This window comes from Haplochromis burtoni, unplaced genomic scaffold (genome assembly GCF_018398535.1).
Source record: "Haplochromis burtoni strain Fernald_Lab_line unplaced genomic scaffold, NCSU_Asbu1 Contig_275, whole genome shotgun sequence".
Lineage (NCBI taxonomy): Eukaryota > Metazoa > Chordata > Actinopteri > Cichliformes > Cichlidae > Haplochromis > Haplochromis burtoni.
The window spans coordinates 578,193-598,807 of NW_024582636.1; the positions used below are offsets into that span (position 1 = coordinate 578,193).

The following is a 20,615-nucleotide window of genomic DNA, read 5'->3' on the forward strand; positions in this document are numbered from 1 at the left end:
TGTGTGTGTGTGTGTGTGTGTGTGTGTGTGTGTGTGTGTCAGTCTCCATGGTGTGATATATGCGTGGGTTGGTGGTGGACACTTTCTAATATGCATGCTGCATGATGAGTCAGCTCATTGTTTCTACTAAAAATCCAAACTCCTAGACACACTGGAGCAGACACTCACACACACCAGGAAAAGGTGACCATTGTGTTTAATAAGATGTGGGTGGGTGAGATTTGCAAGATGAGAATCAGGCACAAAAGAGGAACAGGAAGAAAGAGATCGAAAAGGCGAGTAAAATAAGCTATTTAAGACACACAAAGGTGAAACGATAAGAAGAGTGGGCTCCAAGGGCATAAGAGGAAGGGGGAAGGCTGGGAGGTTGGGAAGAGGGCCGCATTTAATCTGGTTTGTGATATTCTGCTCACCCCTGCACTTCATACGTATTATCTTTCACATTGCTCTGCAGCCAAAGGCAAAACGAGCTGGAGAATACAACAGTTTTGAACCTGTCGGTTGGGGTGACACCTGAGCTCATTTAGTTGGACTTAAGTGACCAGAAAAAAAACAGATGTGTGATATTGAGTTAGGAGATTGTGGGGGGAAAGAGAAATGGCCAGGTAGTGAGAATTCATGCATGTGAATAGGCCTGCAGCTTATATTTTCATTAAGTGCTGATCTGATCCAATTACTCAGATATGCCAATTAAACTTTCCAGAGCCAAAGTTGGGTTTTCACATCTTGTTTTTTTTTTTTTTTAAGTCTCATGCTCAAATCAGAAGTTGTTCACCAAAGAAACGCTGTTTTCTTTTACACATACTGCACACGGAGGCTTAAACAGGTTTTCGGTTGTGTTACACAAGCGTATTGTTAAGCTATTCTCAAATGTATTGTTCAGAGTAAATACACTGTGGGAAAAAAGGAATGGCCTGTGAAACTGCCAGTGGCACTGCTTAATCAGCAAGACTAGTGCTTGTTGCCGAGTATTTAAAGCTGAACCAGATAAAATTCACAGCACATCATATCGCTCAAATATACTCTGGAGAGCTTAACTGGACAGGTTACAGAGCTGGAAAGCTGCTCTAACGTACGGAAAATGCAAAGCTGAAATCTAGTTGCTGACACATAGCTGACAGTCACACTTTGTGTATAAAGTTCTCATCTGTTATCATCAATTGAGAATATGTATCTTATATAGAACTTATAAGAAATGATATACATTTTAAAAAAACACACATTTCAGTGTGTACTACCTCTTTAATTGTCCACAGTTGTGTACAAAAATGGACTGGATCAGAGGTCAGGCCTGTTTGTTCTTTCACCGTGTCTTCCTGAGTATCTCTCTGGGTACACACTGTTAGCACTGCATGAAAAAGGTCCACCTGCCCTTTTGCTCTTTCCTCCTCTGAGTTAGCTCCCAAGCATTGTACTGTTGTCTGAATGAGTGGAGTGAATTTCCCTCCCGTGCTGTGTGCAGCCATCCTATTCCCATGCAGCCATATATTCATTCACACCCCGGTAACAACTAAATAATCTGATATGGTTATATCAGCGAACAGCGGCCCATTAGCAGGCACACTATTATGACACATAAACAAACACTGAAGCAGGTGAGACATGATAATTATTATTATCAGCTTTGTTAGAAACCAGGTAACTGTTTAATGGAATAGCTGTGATGCCGAGATCCTTCATTTAAGGTTAGTTTTATCATTTCTGTAGCCACGTGGGTCCCGCGGGCTCTAAGTGATGACAATTTTGCTATCAGAGGGGGAATGCGAAGGTCTGTAGGGATGTCTGTGTGTCCTCCAGTTTGTTTGGAGTGCCTCTATAGAGGGACGCAGAATTCTGGACACAGAATTTGAACAGAGTTTGAGAAACTCTCCATCACTACCCACATGTAAAATTCACCTTAAAGTGGTTTTTGAGTACAGTGGTACAGCGGTTAGCCCTGTTGCCTCATGGCAAGGTCCTGGGCTTCCTGTGTAGAGTTTGCATCTTCTTTTTCTGTGTTTGTAGGAGTCCTCTCCACATAATCCTGATCTCGCAGTCCAAGGACATGCGGTTAGTGGGGTTAGCTTAATTGGTGATCGTGTTAGCACTGTGACCTCTCGCCCCATATCAATTGGGATAGGCTCCAACCCCATGTGACCATTTGTTGGATAACGAGAAGAAACTGGATGGATAGAGTTTTCACCCTAGTATTTTGGGAATGTAAAACATATGTAATTTCATACCAAGGGGGAAGTCATTCTGCTGCTAAACTGAATAAAATGCCTCACTTAAAGTACTCACTGATTTATCTACATCACACTCTAACACTTAATGCCGACCTAGCAGCTAGTTTGATACAGGAAGGCGGAGGTGCCCCTCTATATTTATGTGCCACAAGCAATGTTGTCATTGTTGGCTACAAGAGCGAGTACAGTAGTTCTCATGTACTCCTGGCATCTGGGGAAGTAAACATGTAGTGGATTAGTTTTATTTATTTATTAATGCAAATCATCAAAACAGGAATCCTCTGTGTTAGTACATTACACCGCTAGTGAGGCTAATGTTTATTAGCTTTGGCTCTAAGCCCATTTTAATGGCATCTCCTCAGCTTATACCAGATGACTCCACAAGCTTCATGAAATTCAGGTGGGAGTTTTTAGAGCAATCTTTCTGAAAGAAAGACAAACGGTGCTGAATATATCATAGAATATGCAATTAAATTTGAGGATTTTTTAGAGAAGGTAATTATTTTGCATTAAAGCAATATGTTCCATCAGCACCAGCTGACTGCAGGTGTCTCCGCTTGTCCTGGGTACACTGGGTGAAAACAGAGGTTTTATTAATAATAATGGATTGGATTTATATAGCGCTTTTCAAGGCACCCAAAGCGCTTTACAATGCCACTATTCATTCACTCTCACATTGGTGGAAGCAAGCTACAGTTGTAGCCACAGGTGCCCTGGGGCAGACTGACAAAAGCGAGGTTGCCATATCGCACCATCGGCCCCTCTGGCCAACACCAGTAGGTAGTAGGGTAAAGTGTCTTGCCCAAGGACACAACAACCCGGACAGAGAGCCTGGGGATCGAACCGGCAACCTTCCAGTTAGAAATGTGCTTCCCAACCCCCTGAGCCACGGTCGCCATGGCTTATTAGCCTTTAGCCGTTAGCGGGCTGCACCTATAGTCCATAACCAATGCCTCATTTTCTTTGGGTCAGTCAAGCAAGGCCATGTTTTATCCAGAAAGGTCCTTAAAGAGACACAAGTTAAACTGAAGATGGTTCAGGTGGTTCTACATACTTACTTTTAAAGATCAAAGCATGCATAATAACATATTCAAAGACAATAAACCTCACAGCAGCAACAAGCTAACACTGAGTTGATTTGAACTGTTACCATTTAAAATCTCAATTACATAAAGTGCCTTTACTGTTCAGTTTTTCATTGCCATTGATCCACATTAGCGACGACGTCGGGGCTGAAAACCCTGAGAGCAGAACAACATTTGCATTGTCTTTAAGTCGAGTGCTTTTTTTATGTTACGCTGCTAAACCTTTTCAAGCGCTGTTGATTTGTATCCTTTTAGTGATGGCTTGCAGACAAACGTTACAGCTTGTCTTGCCGTTTTTTGTGTGTGTGTCTGCATGCCCGTGTGTGTTTGTCCTTCTATTTGTGGTAATTATATTTGACCTGGCCAATTGGTACCTCTGGCTAACAGTACCGCTCTGTCCTCCACACAGCCCTCTATCTCTCTATCTCACTCTGTTAGTGGAGTGATTTATTTTGGCCGCAGCAGCGTGCAGGCTTAGCTACAGCGTTGTATCCATCAGGTCTTTTTTTCCCCCCCTGCCTCTCACTGCTTACACTGAATAAAGCAAGTTAGTCCACACTGCCAAATAGATGAAACTACAAGTTTCACAGCAGCATGGTGCTTACATCCCCTACAAAAAGCCAACTTAAAAGGTCCACTTTTCCTTTACTGGACTGGTTAACTCATTTGTCAAAACTGGAGGTGTCAGACAGGGAGAAGTGGTTGTACACGGGGGTTTCAAGTTAGATGATTTTATTATTTTTTTCTTTGACTGCTTTCACAGCTGGTGTTGAGGAGAACGAGGGCAGAGCACGAGAAAAGGAGAACGTAAGACTTCTGAAACAAAAATAACTATGAGAAGGAGGAAATGCTAAATAAATGATTAGGATAATGTCGAGGAGGATGAAACGGAACAAATCAGGCTGTTCTGTAGCAGCTGCATTCTTGCAGAAAAACCGCGCCGCTCACACGTGTGCTTACATTACGTTTATTACAAGAGGTACAGTTGTATCTGCCTGAAGGGCTCAGGCTCAATTTGCTGTTTAAGAATTTGTGGTTATGTTTGTGTTATTAATAGTGACCCAGCAGCGTTCGTGGGGGGAAGGACGCTAAGCCTGCCTGCAGCAGGAGTGTAAAACAAGGACAGGAAACCACTAAGTGGCAATTGAGGAAAACCACTGACCATTAGCATCTCCGATTGCGCCACTGTGTGTGGCTGCTTGTTAAAACCAAGCCACTGTCGAGCCACTGTCGTTCTACTGGAGCTGTAGACTTCCTGTCTGTGTCAGTGTTGGGGGAGCTTACAGCCCGGTCACCGAGCAAACTCAATTTACCGTCGGCTGCGACTGCCAGTCTGTCAGCAGGCCTCTAGAGCTCACTGCTGCTAAGCCTGTATGACCTGTCAGAGGAACACTTCACCAGCCAAGGACTCAGGCAGATGGAGGGAGAAGGTGTTCACACAGTGGATATATTTATTACTGCTCCAGAATGCTGTTCCTTTATTACAGGTTTTGTTCTGGCTTCACTTACACTTCAGTGTAATCATTTTTTTCTCTCTCTCTCTTCTTCATTCTCGCTCTGTCAGTTTCTGTCTAGATTGCTTTCTCAACATCTACTTTCTTCCAGCCTTGATTTAGGCTGACACAATGTCTTAACCTCCAGCATGTCTTTAAGCCCCCCACCCCAGCCCCACCGATGACTTGTAGTTACTATAAATTAAAGGACATTAATTATGGGAATTAATTAATGGAAATGCATTAGCTTCAGTCTTATTTTGAGAATATAATCCACTTCATAAACAATTTAGGTTATATCAAAGTGGGGCTAATCAATTCCTATTCTTAATTCAGAAAAGGGTCTTTCTAATTTCTGCCGCAAATGTTGCAAAGTCCCTAAATTTCTCTCTAATAAATGCAGTAAACCATGTGTAGGTGTATGTTGTTCACTTGTCTCGTTCATTTGATCTACAGTGGGGCAAAAAAGTATTTAGTCAGCCACCAATTGTGCAAGTTCCCCCACCTAAAATGATGACAGAGGTCAGTAATTTGCACCAGAGGTACACTTCAACTGTGAGAGACAGAATGTGAAAAAAAAATCCATGAATCCACATGGTAGGATTTGTAAAGAATTTATTCGTAAATCAGGGTGGAAAATAAGTATTTGGTCAATAACAAAAATACAACTCAATACTTTGTAACATAACCTTTGTTGGCAATAACAGAGGTCAAACGTTTACTATAGGTCTTTACCAGGTTTGCACACACAGTAGCTGGTATTTTGGCCCATTCCTCCATGCAGATCTTCTCGAGAGCAGTGATGTTTTGGGGCTGTCGCCGAGCAACACGGACTTTCAACTCCCGCCACAGATTTTCTATGGGGTTGAGGTCTGGAGACTGGCTAGGCCACTCCAGGACTTTCAAATGCTTCTTACGGAGCCACTCCTTTGTTGCCCGGGCGGTGTGTTTTGGATCATTGTCATGTTGGAAGACCCAGCCTCGTTTCATCTTCAAAGTTCTCACTGATGGAAGGAGGTTTTGGCTCAAAATCTCACGATACATGGCCCCATTCATTCTGTCCTTAACACGGATCAGTCGTCCTGTCCCCTTGGCAGAAAAACAGCCCCATAGCATGATGTTTCCACCCCCATGCTTCACAGTAGGTATGGTGTTCTTGGGATGCAACTCAGTATTCTTCTTCCTCCAAACACGACGAGTTGAGTTTATACCAAAAAGTTCTACTTTGGTTTCATCTGACCACATGACATTCTCCCAATCCTCTGCTGTATCATCCATGTGCTCTCTGGCAAACTTCAGACGGGCCTGGACATGCACTGGCTTCAGCAGCGGAACACGTCTGGCACTGCGGGATTTGATTCCCTGCCGTTGTAGTGTGTTACTGATGGTGACCTTTGTTACTTTGGTCCCAGCTCTCTGCAGGTCATTCACCAGGTCCCCCCGTGTGGTTCTGGGATCTTTGCTCACCGTTCTCATGATCATTTTGACCCCACGGGATGAGATCTTGCGTGGAGCCCCAGATCGAGGGAGATTATCAGTGGTCTTGTATGTCTTCCATTTTCTGATGATTGCTCCCACAGTTGATTTTTTCACACCAAGCTGCTTGCCTATTGTAGATTCACTCTTCCCAGTCTGGTGCAGGTCTACAATACTTTTCCTGGTGTCCTTCGAAAGCTCTTTGGTCTTGGCCATGGCGGAGTTTGGAGTCTGACTGTTTGAGGCTGTGGACAGGTGTCTTTTATACAGATGATGAGTTCAAACAGGTGCCATTCATACAGGTAACGAGTGGGGGACAGAAAAGCTTCTTACAGAAGACGTTACAGGTCTGTGAGAGCCAGAGATTTTCCTTGTTTGAGGTGACCAAATACTTATTTTCCACCCTGATTTACGAATAAATTCTTTACAAATCCTACCATGTGAATTCATGGATTTTTTTTTCACATTCTGTCTCTCACAGTTGAAGTGTACCTCTGGTGCAAATTACTGACCTCTGTCATCATTTTAAGTGGGGGAACTTGCACAATCGGTGGCTGACTAAATACTTTTTTGTCCCACTGTACATCAGATGCGCTGACTGTATTGCTGGGAACCCGAGCATGTGCAGTTCCGAGTTTGCTGTCATTTTAATGAGTGATGGTTTCATTATGGAGTCTCCTACATGTTGGAGACTGTCACTCTTGTTGCCAGGCATCATCATCATCATCAAAGACACATGTACTGTATGTATGATGTCAGTTAAAGTGGTATTTGCTCATCTCCCATCACATTCTTGCTGAGAGTTGGTCCCTGTGAATGTTAGCGCTTTTACTCAAAGCTCTGCTCATAGATAACGTTCTTGTGTAATTTCGTAGTACCTTTATTAACTTGCCTCAAATTTGAGATTAGTTGTTATTTGCCTACTTTAGTTTGCTGGCATTTTTTTTTTCCTGTCATTGCTACAAGCCACTTAATTTCATTGGCATTGCATGTTCTCTGGTCACTCAGTAGCTTCTTCCTCTGTTTCTTTATTTTGGTTGTTTGTTCTTGCTTGACTTGTGACCTCACGTGTCATGTTACATCACCAGTGAGTAACAGTCAGCAAAGTAAAGGAATAAACCAGCACCGACTGGGACATCTACCGTTGCTGCACACGTGAGTGTGACAGTGGGAACTGCACTGACCAGGGCCAGGGACTGGTACTGGTCCATGAGTTGTTTGGTGCCGGGCCGCGAGAGTTGAGGCTCAGGTTTTCAGGGTTTTCATCGTTAGCTTGGTTTCCCTGGGTCTTTTCCTGTGTGTGTCTTATTTTGAAAGAAATATTTACACATTACCATAGCGACCAGAGAGCATTGAGGGGCAGAGAGGAGGATGTTACTCTCAATGTTGTTGGCGCATTTCAGGAGGACGCTGCTGATAAAGTTACACAATTACACAGTGAATTTGCATTTATTATTATATTTATAAAATACCACAGTTTTTGTCTCGGCCGTGTCATTTTATTTTCTTGTATTTATCTGCAACACCTTAAAGGCCGGTCCGTGAAAATATCATCTGACATTAAACCGGTCCGTAGCACAAAAAAGGTTGGGGAGTGCTGGGTTAGAACATTCTGTAATGGGAGCTTTGGTTCCTGGATTTTGTACGCGCATCCTCTATCAAGGTTTTCTTCTCTGTGTCCAAAGAAAATTTTAAGAATAGCTCCAAGAGTCCTAGGTAGAGGTTGCTTGTCTGCATTGTGATGGATGTTTGACCTGCCAAGTATAAAATTAGATTGGATGGGCCAGTATAGATGGGATGGATTATAGATTTACAACTCCATCAAAAAGGCTGACTGGGTTGATAAAATGTTGTCAAACAAACAAGAGCTTTCACCTCTTGGTTATTTTTGTCCATATTCATATTGCCCATTTCTGTGTCGTCTTTGTGTCTCATATCTTCTTCTCTCCACTCTTTCAGCCGTTTTAATATAATTTCTTATCCTGGATCTCTCCTTGATGTGTAGCCTGTCTCTGCCGCCCCATTGTTTCTCTGTGATGATGCAGCTACTTTTTATCCACCGGGGCCAAAAAATGTACATAGAGGACAGCAAGGTTTTTCTTTTTTTGGCAGACAGCCATCTCACTTTTGTTTTCTTGAGTTTTTTTGGACACGGCACCATCAGTCTTCAGCCTGGCTCCAACTGGGCCTAATTGGATGTATTAGCGCTGAGTGCTAGCAGGAGTTCTCTCTGTTTCCGATTCATCATGAGCAGACTTCTTAAATAGCCAGCTCAGCCCAGCACAGCAGGCGGGGGTAAGAATCCCTGGGGACAGGCTCGCTCCCCCTGGAGAGAGGATGAAGAGTGCCTTGACAGCAGTGGTCTCCTAAGAGTGGATGTTTAAAAAGAAATGGCATAGCTCATATGGAGAGATGGAGAGGCTGCCGTATGCCAACATATGTTAAATGAGTCAGGCCCTCCAGACAGCCTTTGCTAACGTTTTCTCCGAGTGTCAGCGTGACATCTAATAATGGCTGAATGCAATCCATAATTTATCAGTTCTGGTGATCATATTTGCAATTATACACTGACAGCCTGCTATTAAAGGCGAGGTGCACTATTGTTTTTACGTCTGGTTGTTAAAGGTCCAATAATAAAAGGAGACACTGGTTTTTACTGCATTCACAAACGATTTAAAATGTCAATTACACCCCGACAGAATGCAGGAGATTTATCTTCTGATGCCAGTTGTCCGGACTTATTGTTATATGCGCTGCTGAGTTTTGCTGCTCAGTATGTTTAAAATTTAACAGGCCGTGTTCCATAGCTTCTCTGTTTTGATATAGTGTGCCACTGGGCATGCATGCTACTGAATTAAATATCAGCCAGTACCCTGCAGACTTCTCAAACGATTCACTCACACATACAGCACAAAGACACGCCCTCGTGGTGTACGAAGATGAAGTGCTCATGAGTAAGCACGCTTGCTTATGTGCACACTTACACAAATTAAGATACGCACACACTTTGTGCCATTTTCAGAGGCCTCACACTTCTCCATATCTGCAGGATCAGCCTCCTGTTCTGGCTGACATTCCTTTGCACCTGCTTGAGGAATTAGCTTTTCTGCTCCCATCACACAGCCCTCGCTCCATCCACACTGCCTCTAATTAACTTTTACAGTGGTGCTGTTTTTAAAAAATAGTGAGCCGTCAAGGCAGAATAGCACTGCGAGGTTTTGGCTGGTGTGTTATGCAGCTGTAGAAAAGGTCAGAGAGGGAGCTAAATGGTCTGGCACACTGTCTTTTTCTCCCTTGACTAGTATTAAAACTGGGATGTGGTGGAAAGAAAGGATGGGACACAAGAGTTTTAGCCATCCTATTAATATACGAAAAATAAAAAGCAGTCCGATTTTTTTAATAAAAACATCTTTTAAACCCATTTTGTTAAAGATTCAGACTATGTTGAGCAACATACCACTTTAGCTGTCATACCTATTTACCAGTGAGCAGCAGTTATTCACATCCCTCCTTACTGCGATTTCTAATGTTCATCCTCCACTTGTTTGGATGGAGGATTTTCACAGGTACAAGCCTAAAACCAAAAACAGCAGAGATGCTGTACAAACTGCAAATAAAAATGGGATGCAATGATTTGCAAATCTCATAAATTCATATTTTATTCTCAGTAGAACATCTGAGACATACCATTTCATGAAAAAGATTACCTCATTTAGAATTTGATGGCAGCAACATCTCACAAAAACGTTGGGAAACAAAACGCTGTAAATGTCAAAGGTGCTAAAAAGAAACAGCTTGAGAGGATGTAATAAATGACATAAAGGAAAATAGCAACCTCGCTAATATTACAAAAAACCCTAAACTTAAATACGAGTGATCCTCAAAACCAAAAAGAATTGCAAGAAACACACACAGAGAAACACCAAGGACCAAGACCCAGGGCCCCCGACAGTATAATGCCTACAGTGCTGTGATCTCTTCTGTGAGCAGTAAAGTGTTTTACACACATTTACATTCCTGACATAACCTCTGGTTCTGCCTTGAAGCAGCTGTTGTGAATTTGTGCTATATAAATAAAATTATATTGAACTGAATAAACACATCATAGAAAGTTCTCTTATTTTATGTTTGTCACAAAAAGCAAACTGCACCTACGCTGCTGGAAGTCTCATTGAACCCTCACATCTGTTTGTTTGCAATCCTGTTATTGATAGACACCCATCTGCACTGGTCACCCATACAGCTCTTATTGCAGCCCTCTTTAGTAAATCTGCCCCATGAGGTCAACCACTGATTTTGTCTTTTTTTTATTGTACTACAAATACATTATAAGGTCGTGTCTTTGTAGACACGGTGCTGTTGGTTGGAACATTCCCCAACCTGTTGCCTCAAAATTGGTTGTTGTCTAAAATATTAATGAAGGTTTATAAAAGTTTGCCTATCTTGCATCTACATTGACGAAACTCAAAACAGGGGAAAGCTGCACCTTCTTACCCAGAGCGGTGCAATTCACGTTTGTGATGGAGTGATAAATTCAAAAGATGTATTAACCCTCTCATATCTGCACTTCAGTTTGTCAGCCAATTTGTCAGGATCAGCTTTCCAGTTGTTCCAGTCTTCAAAATAGCTCATACTATGAGTTGCATTCATTCATGTCCCTAAATCAATGCAAACCGGGTGAATCCACCACCGAATGTCTTTCCCTGAGGTCAGAATCCTCCCAGCCTGCCTCCCGGCACATATTACCCAGAGGTAATTAGGCTTTAAATCGCTACCGCCGCTTCCTTTTCGTACAACATTTATTCTCCATGAAATGCACACTTATTAATTGTTCCGCTCAGCTGATCTCTGCAGTGGTGTGTGTGCTGGAGGGAAGTTTGCTAATCAGAAAACCAAATGAGAATTCTTCAGCCGTGGTGACGACGCAAAGCCACCCGTCAAAGTCACTCCAGACACGGTGTGGTCACCCTTGAGCCAAAATGGCATCCAGCTCCTCCCTCCCCCCCTTTCAAATGATCTATTAAGTTCAGTGAACTGTGACTTTGTTGCCGACCTCATTACGATTATCGTTTTGTCGGTATCGGAGATTGCATCCAGTGTAATAGAGCCGCTTAATTAAAACGACACACACAAAGGTTACCAGTCAGTGGTCGCAAAGTAAAGGTCGTCCTTTCCCCGGCTAGCTGTGCCACAGATCACCAGAGGAACGCTGCTGCCACTCCACGCTCGCTCGTTTTGTTTGTCTGCCGGGGTCACCTCTGATTTGCTGACGAAGCAGTAATGTCTTTATGGAACCAAACCGACCTCGAGTTCATCGCTGAGCTCAGGGCCCGTTCACAGAGAGCTGTATCAACACTTGGACATTCCTCAACCTCTCAGCTAAAACACTACAGGGCTCTTCAAATAAACCATGCGTGCCTGTGCCAGGAAAACAGGGGGGGAAAGCAACAAGAATCTTTCCTTTCAGCAGAATTGAAAGACAGGAGCGAGAGAATCTCCTGCGCTGCAATTAAGGAAAATCGCAAAAGAGAAGGAGTACGATTAGAGGGAAAGACCGTAGCTGAAAAAGAGAAGCAGAAGGGGGATAGCGAGGGATGCTGAAAGTGAAGGGGCGCCTTTTGAGAGAGAGGAGTTACTCAGTTGATGCCTTTATTCTGTCTTCCTGAGGCATCCAGATCAGCTCTGGCAGCTAAGCCTCGTCATTAACAGCTTTAGATTTAATTAGCTGTCATTAAGCCTCTGTTTTACTGGGGGAGCTTGCAAATATTTAATCACTGTTTGGGTGATGTTTCATGTTAGTATTTGAGCAGAGGGAGGGACACTGCATCAAAAACTCTGATCAACGCAGTCTTTCCTTAAAATGCACGTGTGCTACTTCCTGCAGTTTAACAGAGGACTTTTTTTTTTTTTGTTTCTGGTGGTTTTTAGTAGTTTGTTTATTTGACCTCTCCATACATGTTATTAAAGAAAAGAAACAAATGAAAACTGCTGCACTCAGTGTATAAAAAATGCAATATTCTATTTAATCAGATTACATATGTAAAATGGATTTTAATTCCTTGTAATCGGAAGGTTGCCGGTTCGAGCCCCGGCTTGGACAGTCTCGGTCGTTGTGTCCTTGGGTAAGACACTTCACCCGTTGCCTACTGGTGGTGGTCAGAGGGCCCGGTGGCGCCAGTGTCTGGCAGCCTCGCCTCTGTCAGTGCGCCCCAGGGTGGCTACAATGTAGCTGCCATCACCAGTGTGTGGATGACTGGATGTGTAAAGCGCTTTGGGGTCCTTGGGGACTAGTAAAGCGCTATACAAATACAGGCCATTTATCCATACAGTTATTCACTGTGCTGAAAACTCCTTCTTCCTCTCCTCTCCTCTCCTCGCAGACTGTGCTTGGAGGCGAGGGACCCTTACTGCGGCTGGGACTTTAGGCAGCGCAGATGCACCACGTTGGAGGACAGTTCTAACATGAGCCAGTGGAAGCAGAACATCACCGTTTGTCCGGTAAGAGTGACATCACGGCCTCGTTTTCCTGTAAGAAAAGGCCAAGGGCGCCTGACTTCTTCTCACAGCGGGGGTGTAAGACGTACTGCAGGCGCTTTGTTAATGTCATCTTTTTTTTCACATTCAATAGTGGATGATACCATTCATGTGTCCCGTAAAAGAGCTGGCTCAAGTGCAGGTTATAGGATAAAGCAGAGGAAGAAAAGAAGGTGAATTTGACTAAGCTTAAACAACTGAAATCAAAGGGATTTAAGTTTAAGTTGGCAGAAGGAAGTGAATTGTAGTGCTTTTATTTCCATTTACTCGTCTAAAAACATTCTCGTCTTTATTTTGGTAAGCAGGGCCTGTCTGCTTCCTGTGACTTATGACCGATGTGTGTTTTCCAGCTGCGGAACCAGACCATCGACGGCGGCTTCGGGCCCTGGGCACCGTGGCAACCCTGCAACAATGATGATGTTGTTGATGGTGTGAGCTCCTGTTTGTGTCGCTCCAGATCTTGTGACAGTCCTGCCCCTCGGTGTGGAGGCAAAAACTGCGAGGGCCCCACCATCGAGGTGTCAAACTGTTCAAGGTAGAAAAGAAAATATCTGAAAAGAGTGATTTTCTATTTTTCACACTAGTTTTTGAGTGCACAGTAATGCAGTGTGGGTTCTTCCTGTCCCACTGCGCGGATTTCTCCAGGTGGATGAAAGGCTAGTCTATTTGCTGAACTGTGATTCTCAATTGGCTGTAAGTGTAAAGAGAGGCAAATTCAACCAATACAGAGGCTACTAAGGTACACTTGTGTGCTGTTTTCCAAAAACATAAATCACACAGGCCTTGAGACCAGTTGGTGACCCCCTGGCAACCTGAATTCAATAAATGTTTATTTCTACCCATTGGTAAGTGGCTTCTGCAAGCTGGTGGTTATAACTAGATCCAATCAATCAGAAAGCAGGTGCTGCACAAAAACCTTCATGGAGTTGTTTTGATTGCCGTGTTCGCTGTAGTCTGCATGGATGAGACCACTTTTTCTGCAAATGCTCAAATTTACTCTTCAAGCTTTGGTAAAAAGTGCAACATGAACCGGAAACAGAAAACAAAGTAAAAGTTGTTCCTTACCACTGTTAGCTACACGCTAGAAGAGGCACAAATGTTAGTTTTACTGCCACGCGTGTCTTCAAAGTTAACTGCTGGTGACTATGGCAACCAGCTAGTGACCAAACTAATCACAAGATGGTGTTGACCGGTGGTTGCCAACAGGTCTCAACATGCTATTAAGACTGCGTGACTGAGGCCTAACAACACAACCTAATGTTGATTAGACTATAAATAGTTATAGAAATGCTGATTGGTTGATAAGCTGGCTTTAGGAGGAAAGGAAAGATCTCAGGAGCTCACCATGAAGAGGAAGAAGCACGAAAGCTAACCACACTGTAACAGTTCCACACGGTTTGTGTGTCACTTCACTTCAGAGAAGTGTTTGTCTATTAAGACCACTGTCTTCTCCACAGTAGGGGCTACCCTAAAGGACCAGCAACAAAACAATCATAAGTAGCCACATTACTGCTGCCACATATTTTTGACACTGCCCCAAGGAGACAGTACACAGCTGGAACATGAAAAAGGTGCTCTGCAAAGCTCTGTGTAGCATCTAAGGATGCTCCAGATGGATTTCTCTGCTGCAAGTTTCCTTCATTACATTTTGCTGATAGCTAAACTATAGTGTTACTTCAGCTGGACTCCTTAGCTGTCACCTTTTTCCTTTTATTTCAGTATTTTACTAAAATTTATTTCATTTTTGCATTTCTTGTGTCACTCTGTCAGATAGAGCTCCTCTCTGGGAGTTAATGTATGGTGGATGAGTCCAACGGACACTGCCAGGTTGAAATTATTCCTTTTGCTAATGAGCTGGGCCAACGATCAGACGAACTCTAATGCCTTTACTTAAACTCTGCTATTGTAGCAGGAATGTCCAGAGTGACTTTTGAAGCAGCCACCTCGGGGTGCAATTTCTACTCTGACAGAACATAAGAAAGATCATGAAAGTGATGAATCTTTTTAGAAAGTGTAGGTGACATCCACATTCTCCTTGTGACATCTCTTACTACCGCTGTCTTCGGGGGAATTGGCTAATCAGTGTTACAGAGAACGGAGTCAAGACAAAGAGCTCAGGAACTTTCATCCCGCTGGATAGTCACGCCAGATTTAATCCTTGGTGTCGCAATTGAATTGTGCTTTTGCAGAAAGTGCCAATTAAATCATGACGAGTGAGACCCAGGAACAAAGCACTTAAGCAAATTGAATGAATGTTCCCCAGTCAGAATGAGCTGTCTTTGTGTGTTTGTATTTTTATTTGCAGGAAGTCAGAATAAGAGCACTGATTAGGCAGTTATAGCTAAAAGGCTTTTTTTTTTTAACTATAGCATTAAAGAATGTTATATACAAGAATAATGCTAAAAGCAGCAGGGAATAATTATAGAGAAGTTGTTGTTGCTAATATTTTTCTTTCATAGAAATGGAGGCTGGACACCCTGGTCGTCATGGGGACAGTGTAGCACAACCTGCGGTACAGGCTTCGAGCTGCGCCAGCGTTCTTGTAACAACCCCTCACCTCGCCACGGTGGCCGTGTGTGTGTCGGGCCTAGCAGGGATGAAAGGTACCTCTCTCTTTGTTTCTCAGCGACAACAGTTCATGCTCCTCATTACTCGTGATTTACAAGGCTTTACACAGCCAGGTGCCAGGGTACATCAGTGGACTCTTAAGTCCTCGCTGTGATCAGGCGTTTGCTCTCCTCATGGCCCAGCTTTGGAACAGCATTGAAGTTAGAATTTGGTTGTATTCATTGACTTGCCTTATCAGACTTTTATACGTATGCCAATGAATAGAGGTGGGCAGATTGATCCAAAAATTGATAGTATCAACTCAATCGCTGGCATCGGATTGATTCTAGCACAATAGGATCGATACTTTGTTTCTATCCTCGAAGGTCAGTATTTTTTGCCCAATGAATTGTGTTAAATTTTTATTTTTTCAAAATGAAAAAATATACCTCAAACATGTACCATGAAAAATGTATTGTGCCGACTGTCACAATGTGTTATTATAGCCTATAGCACATTTAAACAACAGAAGTTGACTCAAAGTGCTTTAGAGACTGGAACATTCACATTCCAGGTCTGGAGAAAACCCAGTTCCAAAATACATGAAGCTGAGAGATGTATTCTGTTGTGTTAACTAATTTCTGTGGTAAAATTCACAGTGATTTAACAGCCATTAAATGATGTTTAGAGTTTTCAAATTGTTTTCATCATATAAACCATGACATACTGCACTCCACAACAGAAGCTCCTTCATAGGTTAAAAGTATAGATATTATTGTCGTGAAAAAAATGCTGAATTTCAGTTTTCTGTCTTTTGAGTGCAGAAGTGTAGTCTCTAAGTCTGTAGTTCTGACTTGAATTTTAGTCACTTCCACACCTCATCCTGCTGTCGCTGCCATCTTCACAGGTTCTGCAATGAAGGGGTGTCCTGTCCCCAGCCTATCTTCTGGACCCCGTGGGGCTCCTGGACAAAGTGCAGCACCGAGTGCGGTGGAGGTGTCCACTCCAGGGTCCGCACTTGCGAGAATGGCAACAGCTGCCCAGGATGTGCATTGGTAGGAAACGCACGCACTCACATAAATATCTGCTCACATAACACAAAACAATAATGGAACCAATAATTTAAAAACTACATTTTATACAGCTGCACAATCTGATATTTTTAAGAGAGCAGTGGAATAAATCAGGGGTGTCAAACATAAGGTCCAGGGCCTACAATCGATCCAGCAAAGACTCCAGTCAAGCCCGCTGGACGGCTTTAGGAATGTGCACAGATTTCAAACTTTTAACGTATTTTCAAAGGTTTTACAGCTTTTACTATTGAAAAAGAACCCGTTCACATTCCTGTTTTTTCACTATGTATCTGCTATATAAATGTATGATTTTTTTTTGTTTTTACAGTGGTTTATGAGTTATTAAATATTATACATTAATGAAAACTTTCTGGGGAATAACATTATTATAGAGGTAGGGCAAGGCAAGTCCTCCTAACTGGGAAGAAAACCAGTTTGTCTTCCCTTTTTATTCACAAAAGAAATCAGTAACATTCCTGATTTTCCTTATTTTGTGTGAAAAATAACAGGTAATTGTTCCATCTCCACAGTTTTTTGGGAAGCACCTGCAGTTTAGTTTTCACAGAAAGAAGAGGAACAATTTTCATTTCCGTGTCAGTTTTTCAGTGCACCCATGCACACAGTGTAATGTGTGTTTTGTTTTTGTTTTTATAACCTTTTTTAGCTTCAGTCTGTACAGGCAGAAACAATGGAAGAAACAAACCCCACCAAACTCATAGCTTCTGCCGCCTTCTTTCTCAGGAGTACAAGGCCTGTAACCTGGAGGCTTGTCCAGAGGTGAAGAGGAACACACCTTGGACACCCTGGATGCCCGTCAATGTCACTCAGGGAGGAGCTCGTCAAGAGCAGAGGATGCGCTACATGTGCAGGGCCCACCTGTCTGATCCTCACGAGCTGCAGATTGGACGGAAGAAGGTGGAGACGCGCTTCTGTCCTAACGATGGCACAGTGGCCTGTGAGACAGATAGTAAGTTAACCATTGTTGTCTCTAGAGTTTTATTGTCACATTTTACAGTACTGTCACCTTGGGTTCAGAGGAAAACCTAGCATCAAATAAAATTCACATACTGGCAATGATATCTAAGTAGCTCCACAACTCAGTTTTAAATGCAGACATTTTTAAGAGTGGCTATTGCTGTTTTCCTTCAGCGCTGGCACTGAGGAGCAACCCTTTTCCCAGCTCGGGGCTTGTGGTTTGTCACATAACTTTTATAGCTTAAATTAACTGCTTTTGCTTTTACTATTTGTAGCTGTTCTGCAACAAGTTAAAACACCATCAGATCTTAAACTGATTAATTGTTGAATTGATAGCATTCGTTTTTATACTGGATCATTGCCATGTAAGCCTTTGCTGCCATTCTGTGGTTTGTTGACATGTCCATAGTACTTTGCCATCTATCTTATTTTCATGATAATGTGTGACTGGGAAATGGACTTAACTATTTCTTACTTTCTTAAAGATTAAACATGAAAACAGCTATGTCTTCCAAAATAATGTGAAACAGTGACCATGAAAATATAACATTTTTGAGCTCTTATCAGATAATGGGTTTACCATCACGGACCAATTGCAGGGCATTCAACATGCAGTTTTACTGTATGCATTTTGCAGCAGATATTCTTCTAGTAGCTCCAATCGTGTAACAACAGTCAAGTAAATGATTTTTTTTGTGCTCTCTGCACAAAACTTAACAATATATTCCCACTGAGGATTTGACCCCTTCACAACCTGGGCTTCTATTGAGTACCACTACTCAGTAATCTGTCCACGAATGGCACACAAATCTAACTTTAGTGCTTTGTTCCAGTGTGTACTCCAATCTGTCGATTACGCTCGCTGATGTTGCTTGCTACAGGATAGAGCCTTTGCTCACCGAGCTCTCCTCCTTTGAAATAGGCTGCCTTTGCAGGTTTGGGAGGTGGGCTCTCACATTATCAAGTGTAGGCTCAAAATCCATCTCTTTTCTATATACCACAATCTCTCCTCCTTTGCTGCCGCTGGGATGCCTTCAAAGGGCTGTTACGTGACAACTAGCGATCCACGCTTATATAACTTAACTGAACATAACACGGTTATCTATTACTCTGTTATTTATTTGTGTGTCATCTGTTTCTGTGTAATGATGTCCATGTGTTGTAATCATATATTGTGCACTGTAAGCTCTGTAGTGGTGCAGCACTATAAAAACAAATGCTCCGATCTCCACCTTTAGGTTCAGCTGCCTGAACAAATCAATGTTCTCTATAGATTAACCAGTAAAAACGTCAATGAAAATAGACATCCCTGCTCCTGCCTTCTCTCTTATCTGTGCTAAGGCCCTCACACAAGCTCAGGCATACACACTAAAGTAAGTCAATGCTGACTTTTGGCTTTAAAACCTGCTCTCCCAGGTAAAAATGCTCTACTTAACCCATTGCACCGTGACATCCAGCTTTCTATGCTGACTTCTGTTCCTTTTTATGCTACTTTAAATATTTTATGAGATCTGATCTCAAACTAAATGTGATTGGCCTGTTACTCTTGTTAGAGCCTCTAAAGCATGAAAATACGAGTCCAAAGGAGGTGCAGGACACTAGTCCCCTCTCAAATCACATGATTAACAGTATCCTGACAGGTTTTTATATAGTTTTTCAACCTATAACACTGAAAGCATGTTGCTTTTTTCAGCTCTCTCTGATATTTAAAAAGAGACAACAGAAAAGAAAATGTGAAGATAATCAAAAGCCAAATTTCAGTGTTGTTTATATATTTAATAGTTTTTCAAATTCCAGTAGGATAGCAATTTCTGTCTATATTTGGATCTTTGTTTATGTGTACACACATAGTACTGTAGTTCAGACAAATTGGCCTACTTCTCTGTGAACAAGTGAGAAGGCAGCAGCATGCAAAGATTTCTCCCAGGAGAGTTGTGACATGCTGAAACAGCCCTCCTGTTAGCTCCCCTACATGCTGTTAGTGACGGAGTCACAGTCCTGTGCTCCCACATACACACCGTCACACAGAGAGTTGCACAGGGCCACAGTCCACTGCTCCCCACTGGTGGCTTTTTAATGCCCCCTTCCCTAAATCGATTACCTGTCTCTCCGTGTCAGCCTCCTGGGGGGGCCGCATCGACTCTGACAAACTGATGAAACACTGACAGCAGGAAATCGCAGGATGCATGAGAGACACAGACCGAGTCTGAAAGGAAAAGAGAAAGAAATATGCCTCCTGGCAAAGTCATGTACACAATGTTTGACTTTCAGTCAAAGACTTTTCATGCTTCGTGTGTCTGGTGAAATTCTTTAAGATCTCAATCTAACAGCGCAGCAGAAATTTCTTTAAACTGGAACTTCATTTCCATTTTCTTACCCCTATTTTTCTTCTCTCTTTAGCCCTTGTCGAGGAACTCCTCAAGACTCCAGTGGTGAGAGTATCGGGCACAGGCTGGTCATCATGGGAGACCTGGTCAAGCTGCTCACACAGTTGCGCAAAAGGTTATCGCACGCGTCGGCGAACCTGCTCTGGCCCAGAGGGAAAGAGTGCCCCTGTGGCCTGCCGTGGCTCGCCTGTGGAGTATCAGGACTGTAATGTCCAGGCATGTCCAGGTCAGTGAAGATACACTACAAACCCTGTTACGTTTTGCTTACAAGCAGCAAGACTTTCTTGTAATTTGTGGTCCTGAGCAATAGTTCTGCAGGCTTACTGAAGGCCTTTCAAAGGTTTTGGACTTTAGCTGCTTCATATATTACACATGACACATCCTCAAATATGTCGTGTAGCATCCCAGCAGGTGTTCCAGTACAACCTGATTGCAGGTAATCACAAACTGAAGATAAACCGAGGATGGATAAAGGCGGTTGGTGTCCTGTTGCTAACCTCTTCAGTATATCGTGGGTCGATAATCGACACACATCCACACTTTCACACTCGGAGAAAAAGATGGAAAAAGAACGAGAGAGGGAGGGAGGTCGGTGGGGGTACTAAAATACTGCTGAGTGGATCATTAGCTTCATTTGCTAATGGTTACCAGCAGCTTCAGCAGTGCAGGAAGCACTATTGGACAAATGAAGTTATCTATTTCAAAGTCCTCATCAAACCATAATCAGCTGACCTAGAACTCTTCTGCTGCATTGACAGGCTACACTTATTAAACAGAATGAGGACAGACACACACACACACACACACACACACACACACA

The 20,615-nt window shown here is 42.8% G+C and overlaps 1 protein-coding gene across 4 annotated transcripts in view; it reads left to right on the forward strand.

Annotated features, from left to right (window-relative positions):
* Positions 1 to 20,615, forward strand: part of sema5ba (sema domain, seven thrombospondin repeats (type 1 and type 1-like), transmembrane domain (TM) and short cytoplasmic domain, (semaphorin) 5Ba) — a 191,909-nt gene that overhangs the window by 151,724 nt on the left and 19,570 nt on the right. For all 4 annotated transcript variants that reach the window (XM_042227660.1, XM_042227661.1, XM_042227658.1 and 1 more), the window contains 6 exons: positions 12,660 to 12,777; positions 13,164 to 13,348; positions 15,273 to 15,416; positions 16,268 to 16,415; positions 17,175 to 17,400; positions 19,809 to 20,021. In XM_042227660.1, coding sequence (XP_042083594.1) covers positions 12,660 to 12,777; positions 13,164 to 13,348; positions 15,273 to 15,416; positions 16,268 to 16,415; positions 17,175 to 17,400; positions 19,809 to 20,021 — 1,034 coding nt within the window. The remainder of the gene's footprint in view (positions 1 to 12,659; positions 12,778 to 13,163; positions 13,349 to 15,272; positions 15,417 to 16,267; positions 16,416 to 17,174; positions 17,401 to 19,808; positions 20,022 to 20,615) is intronic.